At 37.4% G+C, this 22,900-nt stretch overlaps 1 protein-coding gene and 1 long non-coding RNA gene across 9 annotated transcripts in view; one reads left to right on the top strand and one right to left on the bottom strand.

Annotated features, from left to right (window-relative positions):
• LOC113677198 (A-kinase anchor protein 1, mitochondrial) overlaps nt 1-22,824 on the top strand; it is a 28,227-nt gene extending 5,403 nt beyond the window's left edge. For 3 of the 8 annotated variants that reach the window (XM_089190738.1, XM_089190739.1, XM_027193964.2), the window contains exons 2-7: nt 2,660-2,745; nt 4,945-5,057; nt 13,637-14,794; nt 18,210-18,277; nt 18,578-18,708; nt 19,511-22,824. In XM_089190738.1, coding sequence (XP_089046864.1) covers nt 13,647-14,794; nt 18,210-18,277; nt 18,578-18,708; nt 19,511-19,570 — 1,407 coding nt within the window. In that variant the 5' untranslated portion in view covers nt 2,660-2,745; nt 4,945-5,057; nt 13,637-13,646 and the 3' untranslated portion in view covers nt 19,571-22,824. Of the gene's footprint in view, nt 1-1,035; nt 1,531-2,659; nt 2,746-4,944; nt 5,058-5,501; nt 5,696-7,644; nt 7,782-9,540; nt 9,654-13,636; nt 14,795-18,209; nt 18,278-18,577; nt 18,709-19,510 lie in introns of those variants that run through there. The other 5 variants (XM_089190736.1, XM_089190735.1, XM_089190740.1 and 2 more) reach the window with 4 other exon arrangements.
• Nucleotides 1-22,900, bottom strand: part of LOC149036264 (uncharacterized) — a 32,749-nt gene that overhangs the window by 4,288 nt on the left and 5,561 nt on the right. The gene's annotated exons all lie outside the window — the stretch shown is intronic.

The raw sequence follows: 22,900 nt of genomic DNA, 5'->3' as shown, positions 1-22,900 counted from the left end.
GTTGGGATTTACGACTTCCTGTAGACTATAAATAATTTCAAAACATTTCGTAATACTCTTTAGAATATTAACGAGCTTTCACGAGGTTAAAGTTCTTTCTATAAAGAACTTTTTAAGAAATCAGCTGATTGTAAGTTAAGACTAAGCAGACATGGAAATTAACAGTCAGGAAGTCTCCTTCGTAATATTTTTTGCAGTCAGTTCGTTTGAAACTAACAGCTAAACTCTGTTTCCTTTTTAAATACAATCACATGCTCTACATTTTTTCAATATCATGAAATAAAAATATTTGATAAAGGACTTATTAAAATTTTTGGAGTGGGTCTGCTAGGATATTGAGGAAGTTGTATGGTGTTATTGAAGAACTGATGCACGTACTGAACACCTTTTTAGATAGTTTTTCTGAATAAGTTACAGCGAATAACTCAGTTTCCACGAGAGTAAAGTTATTTTTTTATTTCTTAATCCCATCAGTGATGAGTGTTGGACAAATCCTGTGGTTATTGCTGATAATAAAATTCATTGTGAAGTTAGTACATACGTACAGTACTTGTGATAAGAATAGCGAGTCTTTCGATATTTGTTTCCCTTCAGGAGACTATTTCATTCAAAATGATGTCGAAAAGCTGGGTATGAGAGATTAAAATAGCATTTTAACCTTCTCCTGGCAATAATGTAGACAGTATGACTTAATACACAGTGAAATTAATGTCTAAACCTGTTAAAGCTAATTATATACCAACTTCCAAAAACAGTTTCATGTAATATGATGCACACAGCATTTTGATTGGTTGGCATTGATAAATGATAGCTGGACAGGAAGATATTGGGCACACAAAGCAGGAAATTGTAATTTCTTGAGGCTTTTCTTATGATAATGAGAGGTGACTAAAGCCAGACAGCATCTTCCTGTATTCAGCAGAATGAAAGACAAAACAAAACATAACATACCTTACCCACAGAGGGGAGTATCACTATAGAGACATGTTAACAGTGTGAACATATAAATGTAGTCGACCAATATTTACTGGAACCATTAGGATAGTCAGCCAGTGTCTTATGTTTAGATGTCACCCTGCTCTGGTGACATACAGATCTCAGCAAACAATTGAACATATGGCACTCTCCTGTCACTGTATTGGTTAAACCCATCGGCTGTCTATCACCCTTAATACATGTGTTGTCTGAGTCTATCTGCCATACGCATGATTAGAAAAGCAAAGGCTGAAAATATTAATTTTCTGGTGTAGATGCTATGGCTTGCAACAGTAGGTTCAAATTGTTAATAATTTACTTGACACAATATGTTTGGAGCACCTTCAGTTTGTTTGTTATGTGAAAATCCCTCAGGCTAGGTCACTTCCTGAGCTAAGAAAAAAATCATAAATAGACATACCTTCAACTCCACACTCTCAGTCACTCATCTTGTCTAGCAGAATAGCTAACTAGCATTGATGTATGTGAAAAGAGATGCAAATAGTGTATAGATCACGACTGGTTTTGAGGAGGAGGAGTTGCCATGTTTACTAGGTTTGTACATTGTAAGCCATAAAAACCACAATTGTTAACTTATAAATATACTATTCCAGCTGATCCAGGTTTACAAGAGAGATTTCGCTCGACAAACTTTCTATCTTACTTGAAATGGCATTACAGCCCTAAAAATATAATTACAAGGTGTTGGTTATTGAAGTGTAGTAATACTTTCCTGTGATAATCTTCAGCAGCGATTTCAAAAGAAGAGACTTGGAATGTTATGCAAGTAGAGTTAAGAAATACTAGAAACACAGAATGCAAGCTGCAAACAATTTAAATTTACCAGAGAATGGCTGATAAAATTTAAATTTTTAGCATCCTCCCACTCGTCTTTACTGTTGAACTTAAATGGTATTATTGGAATAACCCCATGTGACATCTCTCTACACCCACCTCTAGGAATGTGTTATCTAAAACAATGGAAATTTTTACCTTACAGATCATTACTGATGATTTTTGCCATATACATAGATGAAATTTTGCCTATAATGCTAGCTTGATATTTTAGAAATACAGTACCTCATTAAGTTTTTCTTTTAAACTTAAGTTGTGATAGTTTTGCTCAATAAATAAAAAAAGCATATTTTAAGTTTAAAATACTCCCTATAAATAAGACAAATATACATTTAAGTTAGAGAAATTTTACAGTGTCTAGGAGGGGAGAGGGAGGGAGGGAGGGAGGGAGGGAGGGATGGGTGGGCAAAAGACAGCTTTAAAATCCAAGATGCAGTCAAAACCAAGATACAGTTTAAGGGTCTGGAGTCAAGCCTCCTTCCCTCCCCCTGAGTGTTCAGAAGAGGCTATGAAAAGGGAGGAAACAGTTGTCTTTTGCTTTTGAAAAGTACTTCTCAAAAATACTCCTGATGCTAAAATGTCACAATACACTCACCCAAACACAACTATCAACCAATGAGAGAGTGTGTACTATCTCAATTATTTACTAATGAAAGTTGTGATTATTGTTTGTATTCTGTTTCTGCAACAGAATTTTCTGTATGTTACCTTAATTTTTTTTTAAGTTTAATTCTGCCCTGCAATATGACTTTTACCCCTTTAAGTAAGGTAAACAGGGAGTAAATATCATATGTTAACAAAAATAAATGTTTCTTCATTAATTTTCCAGAAAAAGATTTAAGTCTCCAATACACAGTGGAAATTGTGCAGGATTAAAGATATTTGAGAGAGGAGGAAACCTGTTACAATCTGAAGGTACAATTTCTTTTGATATTTCACCCTTTACATTCTACCATCAGAATGTATATTCTCCATACTGTTCTCCTTACATTTCATATGGTGCTGACAAGGAGAATTTGTTTAATAATCAAGAGCTTCTTTAGTTGGTGATCATTTCCTGTTTTCTCATGAGCAAAATGTGTGTTTCAGGGGTGATATTGTAAGGAGAAATTAGATGCTAGTCACTCTTAGGAGTCAGTGAGTTAAGCAAACATGTTTACTATGTGTACATAGATTTGGTGACTTTCGTTGAGTTTTTGTCTGCCTAACTGGCCTTTTCAAAATATTACAAGAACAAGAACTGTGTCTTCTACCTAGCTGTGGCTCTTGCTGGGACATGCAGTCATGCATCACACCACCTGTACCTCTCCAAGTCAAGTACAAGGAGAGGAAGCATGTTAGATGAAAAGCAAAACTGTTGCTGTTTGAGAGAGGGAGGGGACTTTGAGAATTTAGACTTGAATCACATTTTGTGCTGGGATGGATTTCCTTGCATAATAAATGCAGAGCCCCGCATTGAATTAATTCTCTACACATTGCACTTTCCTGGCAACAAACTAGAAGGAATTAAGAAAACTGCAACAAAAATTAACCAAAATTTAATTCCCTTTAGAGCATAGATGTTGCAATTATGTGAGCACTGACCCCTTCCCACAGCAGTGTTGGAGTTTTGATTCACAAACCATTGATATCATAAGTCAGTGAGATTTTTTCCTGCTATGAGCTTTGGTCAGGGCTCTCTCCTAGTTTTTCTCTTCCACTTCCCCTCCCTCCCATAAAATCAACAAACCAAACCTTTAATCAACTTGGAAACAACCATCTAGCTTAAACTCCTGGGGTAGGGAGAGGCATTCTGGGAGTTGACCCTTTTAATATCACTTGGAACCAAAATGGAACTTCACCGCCCAACAAGGAGAAAATCGGGGAGGAAAAAATGGAAATCATTAATAAAGAAGATATTGTTAGAATTAAACGCGAAATTTTCAGAACTAAAATTGTTTAAAATGTGGTAGAGACAGTGCAGAGAAGTTACAGTTAGATCATGGAAGCAAAGTAGGGCTTTGTAAAATGACCAGGAACACAAGACAATGATCTTTGCCTGGGTTTGACCTTCTGATGCGCACCACTCTCTCTTCTATTTAATGGACTGAAAACGTTTTTGGATTTTTTCTGCACTGCACTTTGAACCACCAAGATCCGTAAAAGCTCTTTTTGAATTAAATATTGTGTTTGCCGACCAAAACTCTGATCAGAACAGTTGAGTAAAGAGAAAGTAACTCAGATGTCGAAATGTGAAAGAAAAAGCAGAGATGGTTTAGCTTCTCTTTTCAGTAAATTGGCTGGTATGAGTTTCTCTTGGTTTACGGCCAAACAAGGAAAGGTCAAGAATCAAAGTTTTTAGTTTCTATTACTGTAAATTGGCTATTAGATTTTCTTGTTTAAGTCATCCATACTGTAAATGCCAGCGCAGTTCATACTTTCCTAAGGACTTCCTCAAACAATTTCTGAGAAAGTGGTTTTATTGCAACATCGTGCAGTAAAACAGATAGGAAAGTGCGTCAAAGTGCCAATTTAGAATGCCATGGATGGTTTTCTTGGAATCACCTACTTTCAGGTTTCTGACGAAAAATTTCATGTCTTCAAATCACTATTTCGAGTTAATTACCATTATGCAGTGTCACGATTTAAATCTGATATTAACAGGCAAACATTCTGTTTTTGGCTAGACTTAATACCCGGTAAAAGGTTTTTTTTAAAACTACGTTTTCATTAGTTGTCCACACGGCTAACTTTTTAGGTTGCGCGCGTATTGCTTAAAGAAAAGTATTAACAAACAAACGTATTTTGCAAACGATACTATTCCGAAAGTTATTAGTTCAGCGTTAGCAGTTTCGTGGATTACAGACCATATAAACTTGCTCAACTTCAAATTAAATTAATTTCGGCGAAGTTGTCTACAGAGGAAGCACTTGAAGCTGTTGCAAAACCTCATGTGTGCGCGCGGAGTGTTAAGTAACCGAGTATATCACGCGAGTACTCTGCGCGAAATAAACTCACTCTTCGCGTTATGGAAAAAAAATTATACGCCCCATTTATTTGGTGGTTTTAATGTGTAGTTATTCACGCTAAACATGCATGTTGTGTGATACTGACGGAAATGTGATCTATTTATAGACTATTTACGAACAGAAGATGGTTCAGTTCCGCTATTGTGACGAGTGATTACACAACGCATGTTACAGCACTGCGTTTGGGGACCTTGACGCCGGAATAAGCCGAAGTGTGAGGTAGGTTTCAGTAAATCTTATACGACATGTCTTGAGATGTCTTTATATCTATATAAGGAATAAAATCGCTGTAGCATAGCGTTTAAGACGGATTAAATGGGCCTTAAACAGCTTGGAATAACAATAATAGGTCGGTGGGTGAAGTCTGGGTTAAGATGAATTGAGAGATTTTTTTCGACACTGTGGAATTTTAATGTATTCTTGAAATTTCGCGAATCGACTTTTTCAGCGGTGTTTCTTTGTCTTGGGAGTTTTTCTGTGTGTAAGTTATTTTTAGGTCTTCCTTTTAATCGACACCGTAATAAAAACTTTAAAACAGCGTGCTACCGTTAAGATGCAACTAAAACTTTCCCTCTTGGAATAGTTTACATGTCTATCTAATGCGTTTATAATACCCTTGGCAAATTGATCGCGCGTGTAGCAGGAAAGTCTAAAAACAAGAATTCATATCAAGGAGGAACTTATGACTCAGCTTCCTTGTTTCGAATCATTCCAGCTGCAAACCATGGCACCCGTCAAAGCCTTTTTAAAACTGAGAGAATTCTCAAAGTGCTTATAGAAGTCGGGGCATCATCCGACTGTTTAATTGCATCTGCATTGGTTTTGTTAAAGAAGGACTTTCTTTACACGTTCTTGAGGTAAAGTTAATTAAGTGAGGGAAGTTTTGAGAGATTAGACGATAATTTTACTTTCCGCCTAACGAACGAAATAGCGGAAGCAAATAATGTTTTTTATGACAGTCCTAATACTCGCAGCCATATGGTCTTTTCTTTTAGTTCTCGTCATATCCGTATATTTTCCACACATTCGCTTACTTGTGCTTGTGGAACTACGCTGGCGTTTTCTGCGCTCAGTTTGGGAGCAATCTCAAGTGCTGAAGTAATTTTTCAGTAGTTGCTGCATATATTGAAATAGTTTGATAGACATTAACTTCCGGCACGAAAACTCGGTAATTCAAAAAGTGGACACATCTAAACACAAATGCTTAGCAAGAATCTTAATATCTGTCACCAATCGAAGACATTATATGGCAATGAAGGTATTCATATCCGTATAAACACAATTTGTGAATGAGTACTTGACAATCCGATGGAGTAGCAATTTTATTCAGCTATTCTTTCTTGGCACATGTGTCAGTCAGGATGCAAATGAACCAATAAAATATACATGGCTAGCGGATTTCGACTTCGTGTCAAAATCCTTCGTCCTTTATTAAAAATAATTTTCAAGGAGATTTTGGAGTTTCTATGGAATCGGTCTTTTTCATGATACTTTGCACAGATCGGAAAAAGAAATTTCACGTGACTGCTATCATTCAGAGGAATAATGCCTATGAACATTTCCGCTTGCATCTTACAAGATGAATACAAAAACAAAGTTAATGATAATTTGATAAGTCATTCAGAGTTTCCCACTTCAAGTAATAGAGCAAATTAAATAAGATATAAAGGTAGCAATAATTGTGTTGACGATAACTCATAAGAATGGTAAATTCAGTTGAAAATACATTCAAGGAATCGCGTACACATTGCAATAACACGTAACGATTGTTAAGTGCAAATTCCATTGTCAGTGGCAGTTCTCACATGCACAGCGATACCTTCTTGGTCGTTCTTCATCAGCTTTACTTCACGACTGAAAAACGGCAACAAAAAGGGAAAAAAACAAACAAACAAACAAAGAACTTAAGTCGAGCTATTTTAAACGATGACCCTGTGAGTGTCGAGAGGAAAAAACGAGATTTTCTAGGAAGATAGGAGGAGGGCAGCCATCAGACCACTTGTACTAAGATTTGCGAATGGAAATAATTTGTATCGCTGTGCAACTGGTAATTAACTTAGCGGGAGATATCCTTATAGTGATTAGTTAGCTCGATACATCTTCGCAGTCAGGGGAAGGCGATCATTCAATTCGACAAAGTAAGCTTAGTTAAACCAAGTTTCGTTATAGTTGTTATGTCTCGGCCGTAAATTTATTAACCGTCCAGTTTCAGAGTCCACATGGTCTAACAGGGTTATTTAAAGAACATTTAAGCGGCAGTTGCTATAGCGCTACGCGTAGGAATGAACCAGCGCTCAACGCAATACATCCTCATAAATTTGTAAGTCGTCGCGTTTCAGACGTGTGTCCACCAGAGCCTACAAGGTTTTACAGAGTTATTTAAAGAACATTTAAGCGGTAGTAGTAACGGTGCTAATCGCAAGAATGAATCATCGCAATGCGTCCTCGTAGTTTTCGTGTTTCAGACGCGTGTCCATTAGAGCCTACAAGGGCTTACAGGGTTATTGAAAGAACTATAATTTGCCTTATTTTAGGCGCTAAAGGCAAGAATAAACTAACGAAACGCGTCCTCGCTTCGATCAAAGTTTAAGAGGAATTCACCTGCTGAAGCCGACCGCAGTAGTTTGAGTGGAATTTATACGGACCTGTAACAGTGTTTTTTGTACGGTAAAAAAGTCTCATACAGTAAACGCTTGATAAAGCTTGACAAATCAAACCGGAAAAGTGCAATAAAAAGCGGAGAAGATTGATAAGGTCCGCAAACAAGCACCATTTAAGTATTTTGGCTCGTTTCCTATTTTTAAAGAGGTGACGGTAAAGTGGCGTGATAAAGTTTGAGAGCAGACCTCGATAATTCTCGAAGCGAAGCAGACAATTGACGTGGAAGATAATGAATGCCAAAGATTACGAGAGAAAAATGCATAAATGGAAATGTGATCGCAAGTAAGTTATTTTAATTTGTCACATTTGGCTTGTGGATAATAAGTTACAAGGAAACTGTTATGAAAGCAAAATGCATAAAGCAAAGCTTACGAAAAGAATTGAGACATCAGCGGAAGTAGCTCCAACCCATGTTTCCTGGATATGAGTTAGGCGCTAAACCATTTCAGCTTAAAAGGCAAGGCAATTCCAGTGAGTTCTGTTTACCACGCATATGATAATCATGAAAAAAAAAAACATGCAAAAATGATATTTTTCTCTGTGCGAAGGGCCGTGTTTTTACACCGTTTCGGCCTGTCAAAACTCGCAAGCTTTAAACGCAAGTTTTTTTTTTTTCTGGCATGTTTTCCAGACCGCCACTCGCAATGTGTCAGGTTGTTTTCCCGAGCAGACGCCGGAAAATCCTTCTCAAAATCATTTTTCATACTTCTGTTGTTGTTACAGAGGGTTTTTTTTGTTCTCTGTTGTTTTTCAAAGTCTTTTGTTACTTTAAGTTACTTCCCTATAAGGATAGCGTAAACGTCGTGATACAATTTCTCATCGTACAGTAATAATTTCATCTTCCGTTTTTCTAATGCGCTGAATTCTGTTACTGATCCTTGAAAGTGAAAGGTGGAACTAGAATTATGTTTTTTTAACCACCATTGCACACCGCAGAAACGTTTTTCTACGGAACTTTTTCCTTATTTGGCAAAAGCGTAGTTCGTGTGGGAAATAGCGTGTGATCGATGATGAGAAGAGTTGCTATCACCAGAATGTGACTCAACAGCGTCAAGTTAATTCAAGCGTGGGCAGTAGTTTATTTTCTGCACTATATCTTCGTGTTGCACTCGTCATGTTCTCACGGCTTATAGCGTTGCTAACAACGGAACATGTCTCCATTGTGTCTTATTATGAAAGGCGTGGGTACTAAGGTTTCTGTTTGTCACGTGGAATTTAAGGTGAAAACATTTTCTCAGTCTGTTACGTTACGTCATTACGGCTTTGAACCAACTTGATCGAAATAATAACAGAGATTCAGTGGTTTCCTGAAGATGAACCAAAGAAATTAGGCATGGTTTTCCCATGGTAACGACTGATGAAATTGGAACGCTTGTTTTAAAAAAATCTGATATTTCAACTCGACCTAGTTTTAGTTCTTTCATTTTTAGATGTATCAATGTCGCATTTCGTTGAAATAGAAATTCATCGAAACCATTGAGGAGGAAGTTTTAGGCAAACTCCAACTACAAGTATTTTCCTTCTCCGCCATATCCTATACGTTTGGTAATTGAAAGCTATGGTTATTAAAAGCGAAAGCAGGAAAAAATGTCAACTAAACTTTAGCCGAAAGAGCGTTCTTTCCTCAACGTAAGAAATCAGGTTAAAAATGAACGCGATTATTTTGACGAGTTAATTTGCTGTGGGAAGTAGACTAAATAAACGGGATGTCTCAGTGATAGCTAAGGAAGTTGGCGTTCCACTCACCGGAGTCGTCAAGGCACAGCGAATGATAGATAGTTTTGGGGATATCAAGAACAGTGTAGATGTGGCATATTTGGTAAATCACAACACAAAATTCGTATCTCAAAGCAATTTGTCTATTCCTAGAGAATTTTTTACAAGGTCAGTTACTGTAAGGGAAAGTTTCTGCTCTCAATGTCGACAAAGTCCCTCACTTTCTCTTTAGAGACTTCCCGTCTTTTTTTTCTTCCTGTTTTAATTACCCTCAGTGCAAAATAGGAACAGTCACGGGAATTTCATTTTTTGACGGTTTTGTTCCAGTATAGTATCGCTAGCGGGTCATGTTAGGGAATGAATTCACCGGAATGCGAACGCCGTTTCGATGGATGTCGAGGAAGATGTTCTGTTAAAGACTCATCTACGTAAATCCAGGTATATAGAAAATGTAGCTTTATTGCCAACATGCGATACTGTGAGAATTATCGAACAAGTAACGGCGAGGAAGAAAGTGTACGGGCGATTTAAGAAGTTCATTTTCCATTCTACAAAATTACTAACAACAATTTCTGCCACTAGTAATTGTGCTTACATATCGGTTTTTTTGTCAACCTTCCATTCGTGAGTCGGTAGTTCAAGTTGCCTTAATTTTTGCAACGGATGTCGCGGAAGATGTTCTGTTAAAGACTCATCTACGCAAATCCAGGTATACAGAAAATGTCGCTTTATTGTCAACATGCGATACTGTGAGAATCATCGAACATTCGAAGAAAGTGTACGAACGATTTACGAAATTCATTTTCTATTCCACAAAATTACTAACAGCAATTTCTGCCTCAGGTTACTGTGCTTACATATCGGTTTGTTTCAACGTTCCAATCGTGGGTCGGTAGTTCAAGTTGCCTTAACTTTGCAACGGCAAGATTCTTTATAGCACCGGCGTTTTTGTGTTTTAGAATCACTTTATAGCCGGCATTGTTTAAGTAAACGGGCTTTTGAAAGTAGCGTTAATTGCTTGTGGTAAAAGCGTAGCTTAATTGGGTGCATAAAGGTCAATAGATCGAGATTTTGAAGCCTAAGAAAATTTCTCATGGTAACGTGTAATTTGGGTAAGATACGTTACCACCTCACGAACTCTTTGATCTACAAGTCTAATTGGCATTGGTAAATTGCGTGTCATGGCAACCGGTTAAGGGGAAAATCCCAGGATGGACTAACACCCCACCAAGACGGAACAACACAAAGTGAGAATGCGGGGCATGTCTCTTAAAAAATTTAACCCCAGTTTGGTTCTCTTCTTGAACTGAACCAGTATAGTAGTTTTTATTGACCCTCCGCCTGGGAGGGTATTTTGAGTTAGTTAACAACTCTTTGCGAGGAACTTCGGCCAGACAGCGTTGATCAGTTTACAATATTTTGAAGGAAATTTTTGCAAATGCCTCCAATTTCGGAATCAAATTTCCTAAAGAGGAATGATAGCTAGGGCATTTTTCCTCTGCCGTAGAACGTACCCATTTCTACACTTCGTTTCTAAAATGTGAAGAAACCTCAAAAGACCTACACGATCTAAATCTATTTCAATTTTAGACAGAACGATAAAAAAAACATATTCTTTGGAGCAGCAATATCTACATAGTCAACAACAAGGTGTACACCCTTTACTTGGAAGTAAAATTACCCCTAATTTGTTTCACGCTAAGATTATCGGTGTATGCCACTTAATTGAGTGTTAGGGAAGGCTTGAAGTCATTGTATTTTTCTCCGGAATGCATCTGATCGAGAAGAAGAAAGACGAGAAAAGGTTTCGAGTCTACACGATGTTGGGTTCAAAAGAAAAAATGTCGAGGAAATTAATGCTGTAGTTTTTTACTTTATACTTTGCAGTTGATACTCCTACATTTGTGGTAGGTGTGCGTGAGTGTCTCCCCTGTGTTAATCTACTCTTGTTAACGATCAAGTTAAGATTTGTAGCCTGCGAAACGTCACTTCCGATGCACCGGTGTTCATATGTAGGTGACATATTTTAGTTATTAAGCATATTCTTGGTGAACAAGTTTAAAGCTGGTTTTAGTTATACGGAGATTGCAACTCGACGTTACATGATAGTGCAGCGGTGAGAGGCTTACATTTTGAAATTTTCACTCAACAAAATGTTTATTTTCGTAAAAAGACGTTGCAAAATTGAGATGGCCAGGTCGGTTTCTATTGAGCTAAAACCAGCCAAATTAACTCAAATTAACCAGCCCTTAAGCTCGCCACATAAATCCACCTGCTCAGATCAAAATAGCATGCCCCGTTTTAGCTTTGCGCATACAAAGTTGTTATTCTCCCGATTATCCTATCGGCGGAACAGTTACACATCTGAAATGAAAGAAACAAGTCTATCTTTTAGAGCGCACTCTGTAGTCCCTCGACGTTTTGTCAAGGACGAGGCTTAACTGATAAGCGTCAGTCGTGGCCACGGAACCGGAATAAACGCGTGCAGAAAATGGCCACTCTTCGTGAAGTGCCCGCTGGGCAAGAACGAAATGCGAGGCGTATGAGGTACAATGAAAATGCACGACACATAGTCATCAGTTAAAAGTCAAATTGCGTTGCAGTACAGGCAAGCAGTTAAGAACACGACAGTGCACAACAACACTACACGGTAATGAACAAATTCTCGTCCGAAAAGATATTTTCTTCTATAATAATTTGGTTGGGTGGTGTGTTTGTCTCATCACCATTCTGGTTATGTAATAAAATGCTTTCTGCGTGTTTTGTCTATCAGGTAAACGCAAGTTGTCGAGTTGTGTTATTTTCGACCATTTTTCGCGATATGCTTGCCGCTTTTCTCATTAGCTACATGACCTCTGAATTAAATCTTCTTGAGAAGTAGATGTGCAGTTTCAATTCGAGCTTCATCAGTCTCGTCGCTAATTTTGATGAGCGAACGCTTTTTGACTAACGTCCTTGTTTGGCCTAAGCATTGACTGTAAGAAAAAAAAAAATCAACTCAAAACTCATGCAGCTCTCTTCAGATCGGACTGGTTTTACGGCTGCCATTTCCTCGGGCTTTGAGCGCTGATTGAAGAAACACAACAACTGAAGATAGTGGCTTATGTGCCAGTTTTTTAATAATATAGTTAAAAGTTTTTTTTGAAGAAAAAAGACAAGAAAATAAGCGACGCGGAAAAGTGTGGTGGCGAAATGATTAATCTAAACACTAGCAATTTTATTATTTTGCAATTAGGACGGAGTTAAGCCACCTACGGCAAAAACGAACTCGTGAACAATGTCGCCAAAACACACAAAGAAAGCTTATAGTAGTTCATTACTTTGGCATTTTGCACAGAACTTGCAGTCAAAAATCGCGCAAGTAGTTGTACCCGCGCGTGAATCTAAAATGTCTCCAATATCTCTTGGGAGAGAGAGAGCTAGTGTCGGCGTTTCCCCGGTGTAAGTGGTGACCACTTAGCTGCGTGATTTATTGTACTAGACATTTGCAGTCGTTGTTGATCTCATTACTCTTATTCCTCCTTCAAGTGTGGGCCCTATAAACCACATAGAACACTCAGCAGTTCTTACGAGGGATTAGAGCCGACATTTCGTTTGAGTCGAATAGTCTAGCACCTAGGCAGTGCCCTTGAAAGATTTTAGAGTTACAGCCAGGTTCAATCCAACAAGTAGTGTGGATTGCACTAGAGACGACTCCAACTCTGCTTTAACCCCATCTTAAGGGATCTACCAGTGTCTAGCTAAGAGCAAAATCAAGGTTTAGTGCGCATGTCACAGAAGCGGACTTTCTATCGAAACCGAGGATATTTTCTTGTTGCGGAAACGATATTGCAGCAATAATTCCTGAAAGTATTGACGTACATCGTATTTGAATGATCTAAGGAGTTCCTGTGGCTACGCTTACACAAGTTCTTTTCGACAAAAACGTGTCAAGGTAATTTATATCACGCATTGCCCGTGCATTCACCGAACTTTACATAATGTCGCCAGACCTGGGTTTCATATGCTGTGTCGAAGTATTTCGCGGGCTGTGAGATATGAAGACCACTGGGTGAATCTTGGCCAAAACCAGGCTAGAAACACGAAGAGTCGTTTCCTTGTTAGATTCCAGTATTTGGTGAAACACTTTACTGGTGTAACAACTTTACTTGCTAGACCTAGGTTGATAAATTACTGGTAACCGAACGCCCAATGCAAATTTTTAAGTCCCTTAAAAACAGAACACATCTTCTTTGCCATCCAAAAGATCGTTAAGCTTTCAAACTTTGGAGAAAAAATTGAAAAAGATTGTAATGCTTCTGAAATCGGGTCTTATGTGTTCGTAAGGGGGTTTCAGCTAACGAAATTTAGCGGTCAACTGTTCCCATCCGTTCGTTTCGTTTTGTGTTTTTGCTTAGTTTATTTCAATGCTTCGTCCTTAGGTTGGCCGATATGCACTTTTCTACCAAACTGTTTGTATCTCTTGTCCTACCGGCTGCCATCACTATCATCGTAAGTTTTTTATGGCTGAAAAAGAAGAACAAGGAGGCGGAAGAACTTGAGCAGCTTGAAGAAAAACCAGATGTAAACAGTGAGGGAAAGGAGAAAATCATCCCAGGCAAACACAAAGGTGCCTCGAGCGAGAACAGCGAAGTTAGTGAGTTCAATGTAGACACGGAAGCTTCAGACTTGCACCATTTCCGGCTGGAAAAACAGCCAAGCACAACAGAAAGCACACAACAAGATTACGGGGTAGAAACGAAGCCGTCGACGAGTTCGGAACTCAAAGAATCGTCGGGCGGAGAAGAATCAGCTAGCGAGGGAAGTGTCGATAGTGGCACTCTTTTGAGTTTCACTGAAGGTTTCAATAATGGCACTCCACCTCTCGGCGAAGAGAATGCAAGATCCCGAAAAAGCTCAGACAACAGCAACAAAGACGTGTGGGAGATTGAATTCCCCCAGATTTTGTGCGGAAGATTGATAGGACGGAAAGGCAAAAACGTTCGAGTGATCTCCGAGAAATCTGGAGCGAAAATTCGATTGATTCCTCAGTCGCCAGGCGAAGTTTCAACGCATCGAATCATCTCAGTTACAGGAAACGCCACACAGATTCAAAGTGCGCTAGATTCTATTCACGAAAAGTTTCCCTGTGTACCCCTGACAAGGCTCAACTCTGCTGTAAACGGTACAGCAAACGCTGTACACGTTCAGCCCATGGTGACCGCTGCCATGCCCGTACAGGCCTTACCTTTCGTTCAAGCTATGCTTCCGAGCGTTGCTAACTTCGATGTGGTGGTGACGAGCGTAGCGGATGCTGGTCACTTTTTCGTGCAGTTGCATAACGACTTCATGCAAAGGCAGCTTCAAGACCTTCACCAGAACATGTTGCAATGCTACGGACAAGGGACAGCGCCATTGATTCTTCCTCTTCCACAACCAATTGTGGTGGGCTCGTGCTGTGCGGCGCCGGCATACACCTATAATGGCTGGTACAGGGCACAAGTTCTTGGGCCAACTGGTAATCCTGACGAAGTAGAGGTTAAATATTTGGATTATGGAGGATATGGAAGGATTGCTGCGTCGAGTCTCCGACAATTAAGGTGAGCAAGCGATTGTGTTACAAAGATGCATATGTGACCTCTGCCAGTCACTTTTTAATGCTTAGTCATTTGTTCTGGTTCAAACTTTCGCTAAACCGAAACCTTAGTATTTTACAGAAATTAGTTTTACATTGCTCTTCGGAAAACGCGAAGAAAAGTACTCTCCACTTGATGATTATACAGTTGAGACACGAGTATTTCGCGTAAAGGGCTTACTTAACATCCCATGTCTTGTCAATTCAGTCCGATAAAATTAAGTCGAATAAAACTCAGACATCGATATTGAAAACTTTCTTTACAAAGCTTAGCTAACCCTTTTTAGGCACCGTGTATTTGAAACGTGTAGGCCTGGAAGGAAAAAGTAAATATGGCTCTTCTGCCACGTTCACATAAACGGTTCCTACTCATTTCCATGCTGTTTGAACATCGACTTCATTAAGACTAGCGATTCTATTTTCTGAGTTTTTTTCCCTGTTTTTGGCATACTTGAAGGGTGTAAATACTTCCGTGTCCATAGAAAGTTTAAATTTAATTTTTTTCTTTGGCGGTGTTTCTCGAAAAGAAAGATAGTTTGATCAAAATTTCCCACGCCTTCCACAATTTGGTCCTGAATAAGTAATCTTATGTGCGCGCGTTTTTAAAACACACACCCCCTTGCTCTATGGTCACGAGTTTTAAAGGAGATATATTTTTATTTAACTCAGAGTTCATCAGTCTCAAGGTTACGATATGCTGGCTTTCATTTATGGTGATTAATTTTAAAAAATTCCGTGTTTGCCGGAAAAACATCTCGAAGTTGTGCTTCTTCCATAACGATTCGCTTCCTTTCAAATCGTTTCTCTGTTAGCTGTTTCGTTGTAATTAAACAGGAACGCATTTCAACAGGAAATATAGCCTTAGATATGGTTTCGTTTACGTTTTTTCTCTGGTCTTTGATCCACTTGTGATGTATGACAGGTGGTTTAGATACCTCTGGTTGATGACTCCCACTTCATACTATTTAAAACAACAGGTCTTCTTCGATGACATCGTTTGGCAAAGCCGGCGGATAATTACGATTTTTTTTTTCAAGAATTAACTGTGCGTGCTCTGTACACTTTAATTTTTTTGGTAATCGCCTACGTGTAAACTGCACGGAGACCCTATATTTAATTTAAACATGAGGATATTTGCGAAAGACAATTCAGTGCTTCCACGACCAATGAAATTGAAATTTGGTGTATGATCAGCAGGTAAATTCTTCGTAGGATGTTGACATATTGTCTAGCAAATTGCTAATGAGAATGAAGATAATTGTCAGCCAGGGGAAACTGATTAACATCAAATTCTCAGCAATAGCCTGCTTGGATACTTATAAAATTATATTGGGAGAATAATGTTTCCGATCGTGGACGTTGAAGGCTATGCAACATTAAGTAGGGAGTGTAAAAGAAATGTTTCCTTAACTAATCTGCAAAGTTTGTACGGGTTTGAATGGCTGTCAAAATCGATGAATGCTAGACAGATGTGGTCACATAAAGTGTAGAATAATATACTTTTCATAGTCTTAAACCTTTGGTTCACCAGTAAGAAGAGAGAAAATAGCATAAGCGCTAAAAATTTTTCCCTTATGAAGACCTACTATTGAAAACGTTTGTTTTTACTTTTTTAAACTACATTTTCGCCTTGCAATGAAATAACTCATTTTAAAACCTAGGAGAATTTCATGGATGAAACTCAAGACTTTCCAATAATTCTAATTCCTATGTTTTGTTTCTTGTGCCATAAATTTAATTATCAAGTTAAAAAAGAAAGACGAAAAGTGGCGTGCAAGCCCATGAGAAGCCGCAGGACTTTTACATGATGGGCTTCCTCTACTAAATATTATAATCACAGTTTAAATGTAGAAAAGAAGCGAATCACTGGCGAGGAGGAAAATTGAGCGGAGCTAAAACGTAATTTGTAAGTCTTTTTTATAGGTATAAAGCATAATTACTCTGAAAACAAAATTAAACAATAAAAATCGAAAAGAGCGAGAAAAAATAATAAAATACATATTGATATATAATTGTATAGAATATGCTAAGTTTGTGATGGGAGGGATACTTCCAGTATCAACGTTAAAAAATTCAATACTAGAAACATTTTGAATTTCAAATCACTTAGCTGCAGCATAAATCATAGTCAAGAAAGTGTCATGGCGTCATAGTAGAGAACAACTCGGAAGTCAGAGAGGGAACGAAACTTTTCGTGTTTGAGAGCCTTACATCTTGACGTAGGCTTGCTAAAACACGTACTTGCTATTAATTAAAATTCGAGAATTGAAGGTAAGGTGGGGGCGGGTTTTTTGTTTTTTTTTTTGTTTTGCTTTTTCCTTCCCGAAACTGCCGCCTTTTTTCCGCTTTAATTTGCAGTATTATGTTTTGGGCTAAAAAAAGGCTTCACACCGGAATTTAGATTCGTAGGTAATTTTTTTGAGATAGTTGACCAGTGCGAGATAAAACTGTCAATTTTTTCATTTGATAATAGCTGACGCGGAAGAATTGTCGCCCCGGCATGAGCTCAAGTTCAATCTCAACGAATACAACAAGCATTGTTTAAGAAGGATGTGTATATTTGTCTACTTACTTAGGACTAAAAATAAAGGGACGTTTCTATATTGAAGATCCTTCACACTTCCACTTCAATTTCTGACGTATGCATGACGTCACGGGTTTAAACCATTGATTAGGATGCTGAGTGAGGGGGGAGGAAGGGAAGAGATGTTCTATTGACAATCCCGCCTTTCTAGGGTCCAGTTTTTTTCATGGGTGATATGGTAAACCTTTCTTAATGCGTTTTCTTTAATCTGTCATCTAGTATCTATTGACTCGTTTGTTCTGTCTGTCAGCCTTCAACCTAGGTTTAACATTGAAAATCAGTATCCTTTGAAAGTTTTACTTTTATTTTATTTACTTTTTATAAAATTAATATTTTATTGGTAGGTGTGCGCACATCTCTCATTATAGTATCATCATGGTTGATGGATTACTTACATTGAATATTTAAACTCTTTAAGAGGGTGTGACATTGGATATTTAAAGTCTTTAAAAAGATGTATGGAATTCATTCATCAGTTTGACTTTTGGTAAAGTTTTTGTCTTTCTGCTATCTTTGTGGAAGGTTTTGATGAAATTATCTTTGGTTCCTTTTCGCCTTTCTTTCTTATCATTATTATTATTACTATCATTATTATTATCTTTATTAGCTCTGTTAATAATATGATCGTTATTTTGTATCTTTCGTGTTAAACCGCGCCGAGCTACTACCCACCAACCCCACAAAAAAAATTTGGACAGCTTCTTTAAATCACGTTCTATGTAAGTAAATTCTTTACAAACAGATTTGAGAATATGGGAAAATTTCCACTTGTTAATGTTGTTGTTTAAATTTTCAGGGCTGATTTTCTGACGCTGCCTTTTCAAGCTATCGAATGCTACCTTGCTAACGTGATCCCACTTCAAGGTTGGTGGTATTCATGCGTAGTCAGTTGAAGTCAGTGGAACATAATTCCAGCACTATCCCTAAAAATCCAATACCATTTCAAACGGAATGGTGATCAGATGAAAGAAAATTATCGGCTAGGGAGAAGTGAGTGATCTAACACCTAATTCCAAGACCTTCAATCTAAAAATCTTTGACAAAAAGCTAGAAGAATTGCTATTAAGAACTTGGGAGTAAGAGAATGAATTTTTTTTCTCTTTTACCCTTTTCTTCCCTTACTGTACAGGTTATCATGTACTAACTAACTTATAACCATTTCAGGAGACACGTTTTCAAGCGTGGCCGGTGCGGTTTTGGAGGATTTAACAATGAATGCTGTGTTAACTGCCCGCGTTGTTGGTCACAGAAGCGGTTTGCCATGCTTGGAACTGTACCTTGTGCAAGGACAGCAGGTACACACTTAGTGTGATCTGATGAGTTACTCTCCCTCGGAGCCAATTCTTATTTCCTTGCAATTTAGTTGGGAGAAATTGTTGTCAAATCAAGATAACTTCCTTTGGCTGACGACATAATTTATTCGGAAAACTTTTTTTACCAGACAATAAATTAAAATTTCGAGGATAAATTAGACGTTTTTCACTTGTCGAAGTCTAAAGATAACGTTTAAAACTAGAACCTGAGTGCGCCAAGAAAGCCCCATGCTTCATATTGTATCTCTGGCATATGCGTTTGTTTTCATTCTTTAAATACTGGAAGTTTTTGTTTGTTGGTCTGTTTTTGTTGTTGTTATTTTCTAACGTCTCAGTTTTTTCAACACAACTGCTTTTCTACAATGACAGTCACTTTAAAAATGGAGGAAGAGGTTATGGGTAAAATTCTTTAGCACAATCCACCCTTCTCCAATAGCGAGTGGTTTATTTACCATATCAATCTCAAATCAACACGACTCAAATTCTGATCAGATTGTCAGACTTATCGACATACCGACTGACCAACAAACCGACCGAGCGTCAAACAGACAGAAAGACAGACAGAAAGAATGACAGGCAGATACATAGACAGAAAGACAGACAAATAGACAGACAAACAGAAAGACAGACAGATCGACAGACAGAAAGACAAACAGATCGACAGACAGACAGACCCAAGTTACTAACGACTGACTTATGGCAAGCTGGTCAATCATTAAATGTTTCACTTGAGTAATGCATTCACTGATAAAGTTATCTGAATGAATTTTGTTTAACTTTTCAGACAATCCTGATAAACCGAGAGCTGGTAAGCCGGGGCTTAGCTCGGTGGGCGGAAACTTGAGGAACAGGGCACAATGAGCTACGCGACATTACCTTATCCATCGGTTGGAGCTGTTAACTGCTTGTTGGGCATAATCAGTAATTGTCTCCGATGAATACCGTGGGGAACCAGCAGTTTTATTTGGTTGGAATATTTGGAATTTTGATATGGTATGAATGGGAGAATATGAAATAAATGAATGGAAAATTGGGAACGGAGTTAAGAAGCTCATGGAAAAAATTGAGTTACGAAAGAAACTACTTCGATATCGCCTGAAAATATCTTCGGTAGATGGCGTAAATTTATTGTACAGTGTAGAGGTGTATAATATTGTTAATATGCCTTATTTACCTTCAAAATGAAGGAGTTTTTACTACTTGACAAAGTCGCTGCTTTATGAGTTCTTTCGTACCGAAAGGCTACCTGTACAAACGGTAGGTTATTTTTGGAGATTTCAAGAGATGGCCACACGCCTAAAATATGTATTTTGCCTCACAATGTCATTCGTTCTCTCGATTTTCCATTTTAAAATTGAATTATATACGATTTATTTTATGAAATTCACTTATTATTAACGCCTTGATAAAAATATCTACACGCACGATATAATAAGTAGAGTATTTTATTAGAGAAAAATGGCAGTGATATTTTAGCCAAAGTAAATTATATTTACGTTATTAATAGAATTACACGTAAGCTATAGTTATATTAATATATTAAAATAAATGGGTAATGTTTTATTTAGGCCAGTCCAAGTACTGCTTCTATTAACAGATGGGAAGTCTGCTCGACTTAAAAATTTTAATTACAAACGACCAAACTGCGAACAGTCAAGGTTGTGGTTCATTGAAAATGTTAAGATTTCTGTAATTACCACATGAAAATCTTTAAAGCTTTATCAAAATTTAGGAACATTTTTTTAATTGTTTGCTTTTCCATTTATTAGGACTAGAGATCTAATATTTGTGATATCTTTGAACGTCATAGCTTCGCGGCCAATTTCCGCCAATCATAATTTAGTCATGTTGCATTTTTAACAGCCCTTGTAAGTTTTATTGCTGGTTTCCAATCCAACAGTGATCTCAAAACCTGCACTGAAAAGGCTCCTAATTCGAGTAATGAATGACCTTGAAAACCAGGTCATCCAAAGTAGAATTGTCAGAAATAGACTTTCCCTTACACGACCTTTTTAAAAAGCTGCGTAATAAAGAATATCGAACGTTATTATCGAATAAGAATTTTTTTGGAAACTTTTGCTGTGAAGGTGAATATTACAGTAGCACATTCAGAAGGAATCAAGTCAGTCCACCTGTAACGTGGAACCTTGAAATCAAGTTAAAAGCTACTCGCATATCTACTGAGTTTTCAGTAACCGTGGAGTCATCATTTCTTTTGTTAAACAAAAGTCTGAGAAATTTTTTTTAGTTCAAATGAACACGTTTTTTTAATCACCGAGGATTTAAAAAGCAATTTAAGAGCCATTTTTTGAAAATCAAAATGGAATAAAATTTAACAAAGCTCAGAAGCCGCACCCTTTAGGTGGGTGTACACTCCGGTAAACACAATTAAACTAACTCACTTTTTCAATCACCAAGGATTTAAAAGCAATTTAAGAGCCAATTTTTTTTAAAATCAAAATGGAATAACATTTTACAAAGCTTAAAAGCCGCACCCTTTAGGTGGGTGTACACTCTGGTAAACACAATTAAATTAAATCAACTTCATTACCAAAATTATCGTGTAAGATAAAAAATGTTCGAAAAACTTCAAGTAAGTGAAAAACAATGCTTTTAAATTTGTCACATAAGCGTGATACTCTTTTCATCGAAAGAGAGCTGGTGTAGTCACTAGCATTAAAGGCTCACCACTTTAGGAGGATTTAAGAAATCAAGCTTTGAGGAAATATCATGTAAAATAAGCTTTCAACAGATTGAGTTGTATGCGATAAATAATTCTCTTTCTTTTTTCTATTTCTAGATGTTTTTCCAAAGGTTACCTGATTATTAAGAGTTTACCTTGCAAAATTGTTAATCTTTAGAATAACTTGCGTTTGCCACGGTTATAGCTGTCACTCAAAGTTGCCCTCCGATAAGTAAAGATTTTGGAAAGATTGCTACCTAGCAGCGACTGAAGACATATGCACAGAAACGGGATTCTAAAAAGAATTTGTCTCGCTCGTTTTATTTTTCAATACGATTTGTTTTTAATTTGTTTGTTTGTTTATTTTTTTTTTCCACTTCAGTTTGTATATCGTCACACCACTTTTTCTACGGTACGATAGTCAGCGAGTCGATCACCAAATTATTGTAAATTCGTTCTCTTATGATTTTCGCTTGAGCACTCTCTTGCCATCATCTGTATTTATCTACTCACAAACATAATTTTGTTGACACTCGTTACTTCTTGTGTACTCGTGCATTATTTTCTCGAGTGTTATTTTGACTCGTGTGCATCGCTGTCTTTGACTCCTGTTCAATAATTTGGACTTGTGTACTTTTTTCAACTCTCTTGTAATCACAGTGTATTCGACTCTTGAGTACCTTCATTTGCTCTTGTGCATCATTTTCGAATTGTGATTACTTTCGTCAACTCCCCGGCTTGCGCACTCTCGTTAGCTCTTGGGCACCCTCGTCGACCTGTCATGTACTCGTTTACGTTCTGGCAACACTTTTCTTTCTGTTGGTCGATTCTGATGTGCACCTGGTAGTTGTGTGCTTTCGACAACCATCATTTACTCTAGTGGATTCTAGTTCATTCTGAAGAATTGCAATGAAACTTTCAAAGACTCCTAAAATTTCCAAAATTTAGTTTTATCTAGTGTTTAATAGAGCCTTTTCAATACACTCTGTTAGCAAGATGGCGTAATAAAATAATCAAAAAGGTCATTGTAGTATAGAAGAAATTCACGAGACTCTTTAAGAATGGAGGACGGTGGAATAAAAACAAAAAATGCTGCCGCTATTTATTAATGCTTAAATTAGTGAGAATCCTTTTTCAATTTTTCTGTTATTGTTTACTATGAGACATTTATTTTTCCTTCATGTTATAAGTGCCTTAGTCGAGACAGATCATAATTTTAAAACGTAAGTACTTTAGTGAATCGCTGAATAAATGAAAGTATTAAGAATGAAGCGTAAACAATATTTTAAAGAACTTGTTATTTAAGAATATTAATTTAAAATTAATAATTTAATTATAAATAAATGATAATTTAAAATGTAATGTGTTGTTAAACTGCAGGGAAGCTAAAATAAATAAATGGTTGGAAGTGAGAACTTGTCGGAAACCAGTCATTACTAATCCAGTTAGCCTCCCTGGAAGCTGCTAAATGGAACAGTGTACTATATGTCT

Source organism: Pocillopora damicornis, chromosome 12, assembly GCF_964200805.1.
Source record: "Pocillopora damicornis chromosome 12, jaPocDami1.2, whole genome shotgun sequence".
NCBI lineage: Eukaryota > Metazoa > Cnidaria > Anthozoa > Scleractinia > Pocilloporidae > Pocillopora > Pocillopora damicornis.
The sequence above is the reverse complement of the archived record's forward strand: the minus strand, read 5'-3'. Positions and strand labels throughout refer to the sequence as shown.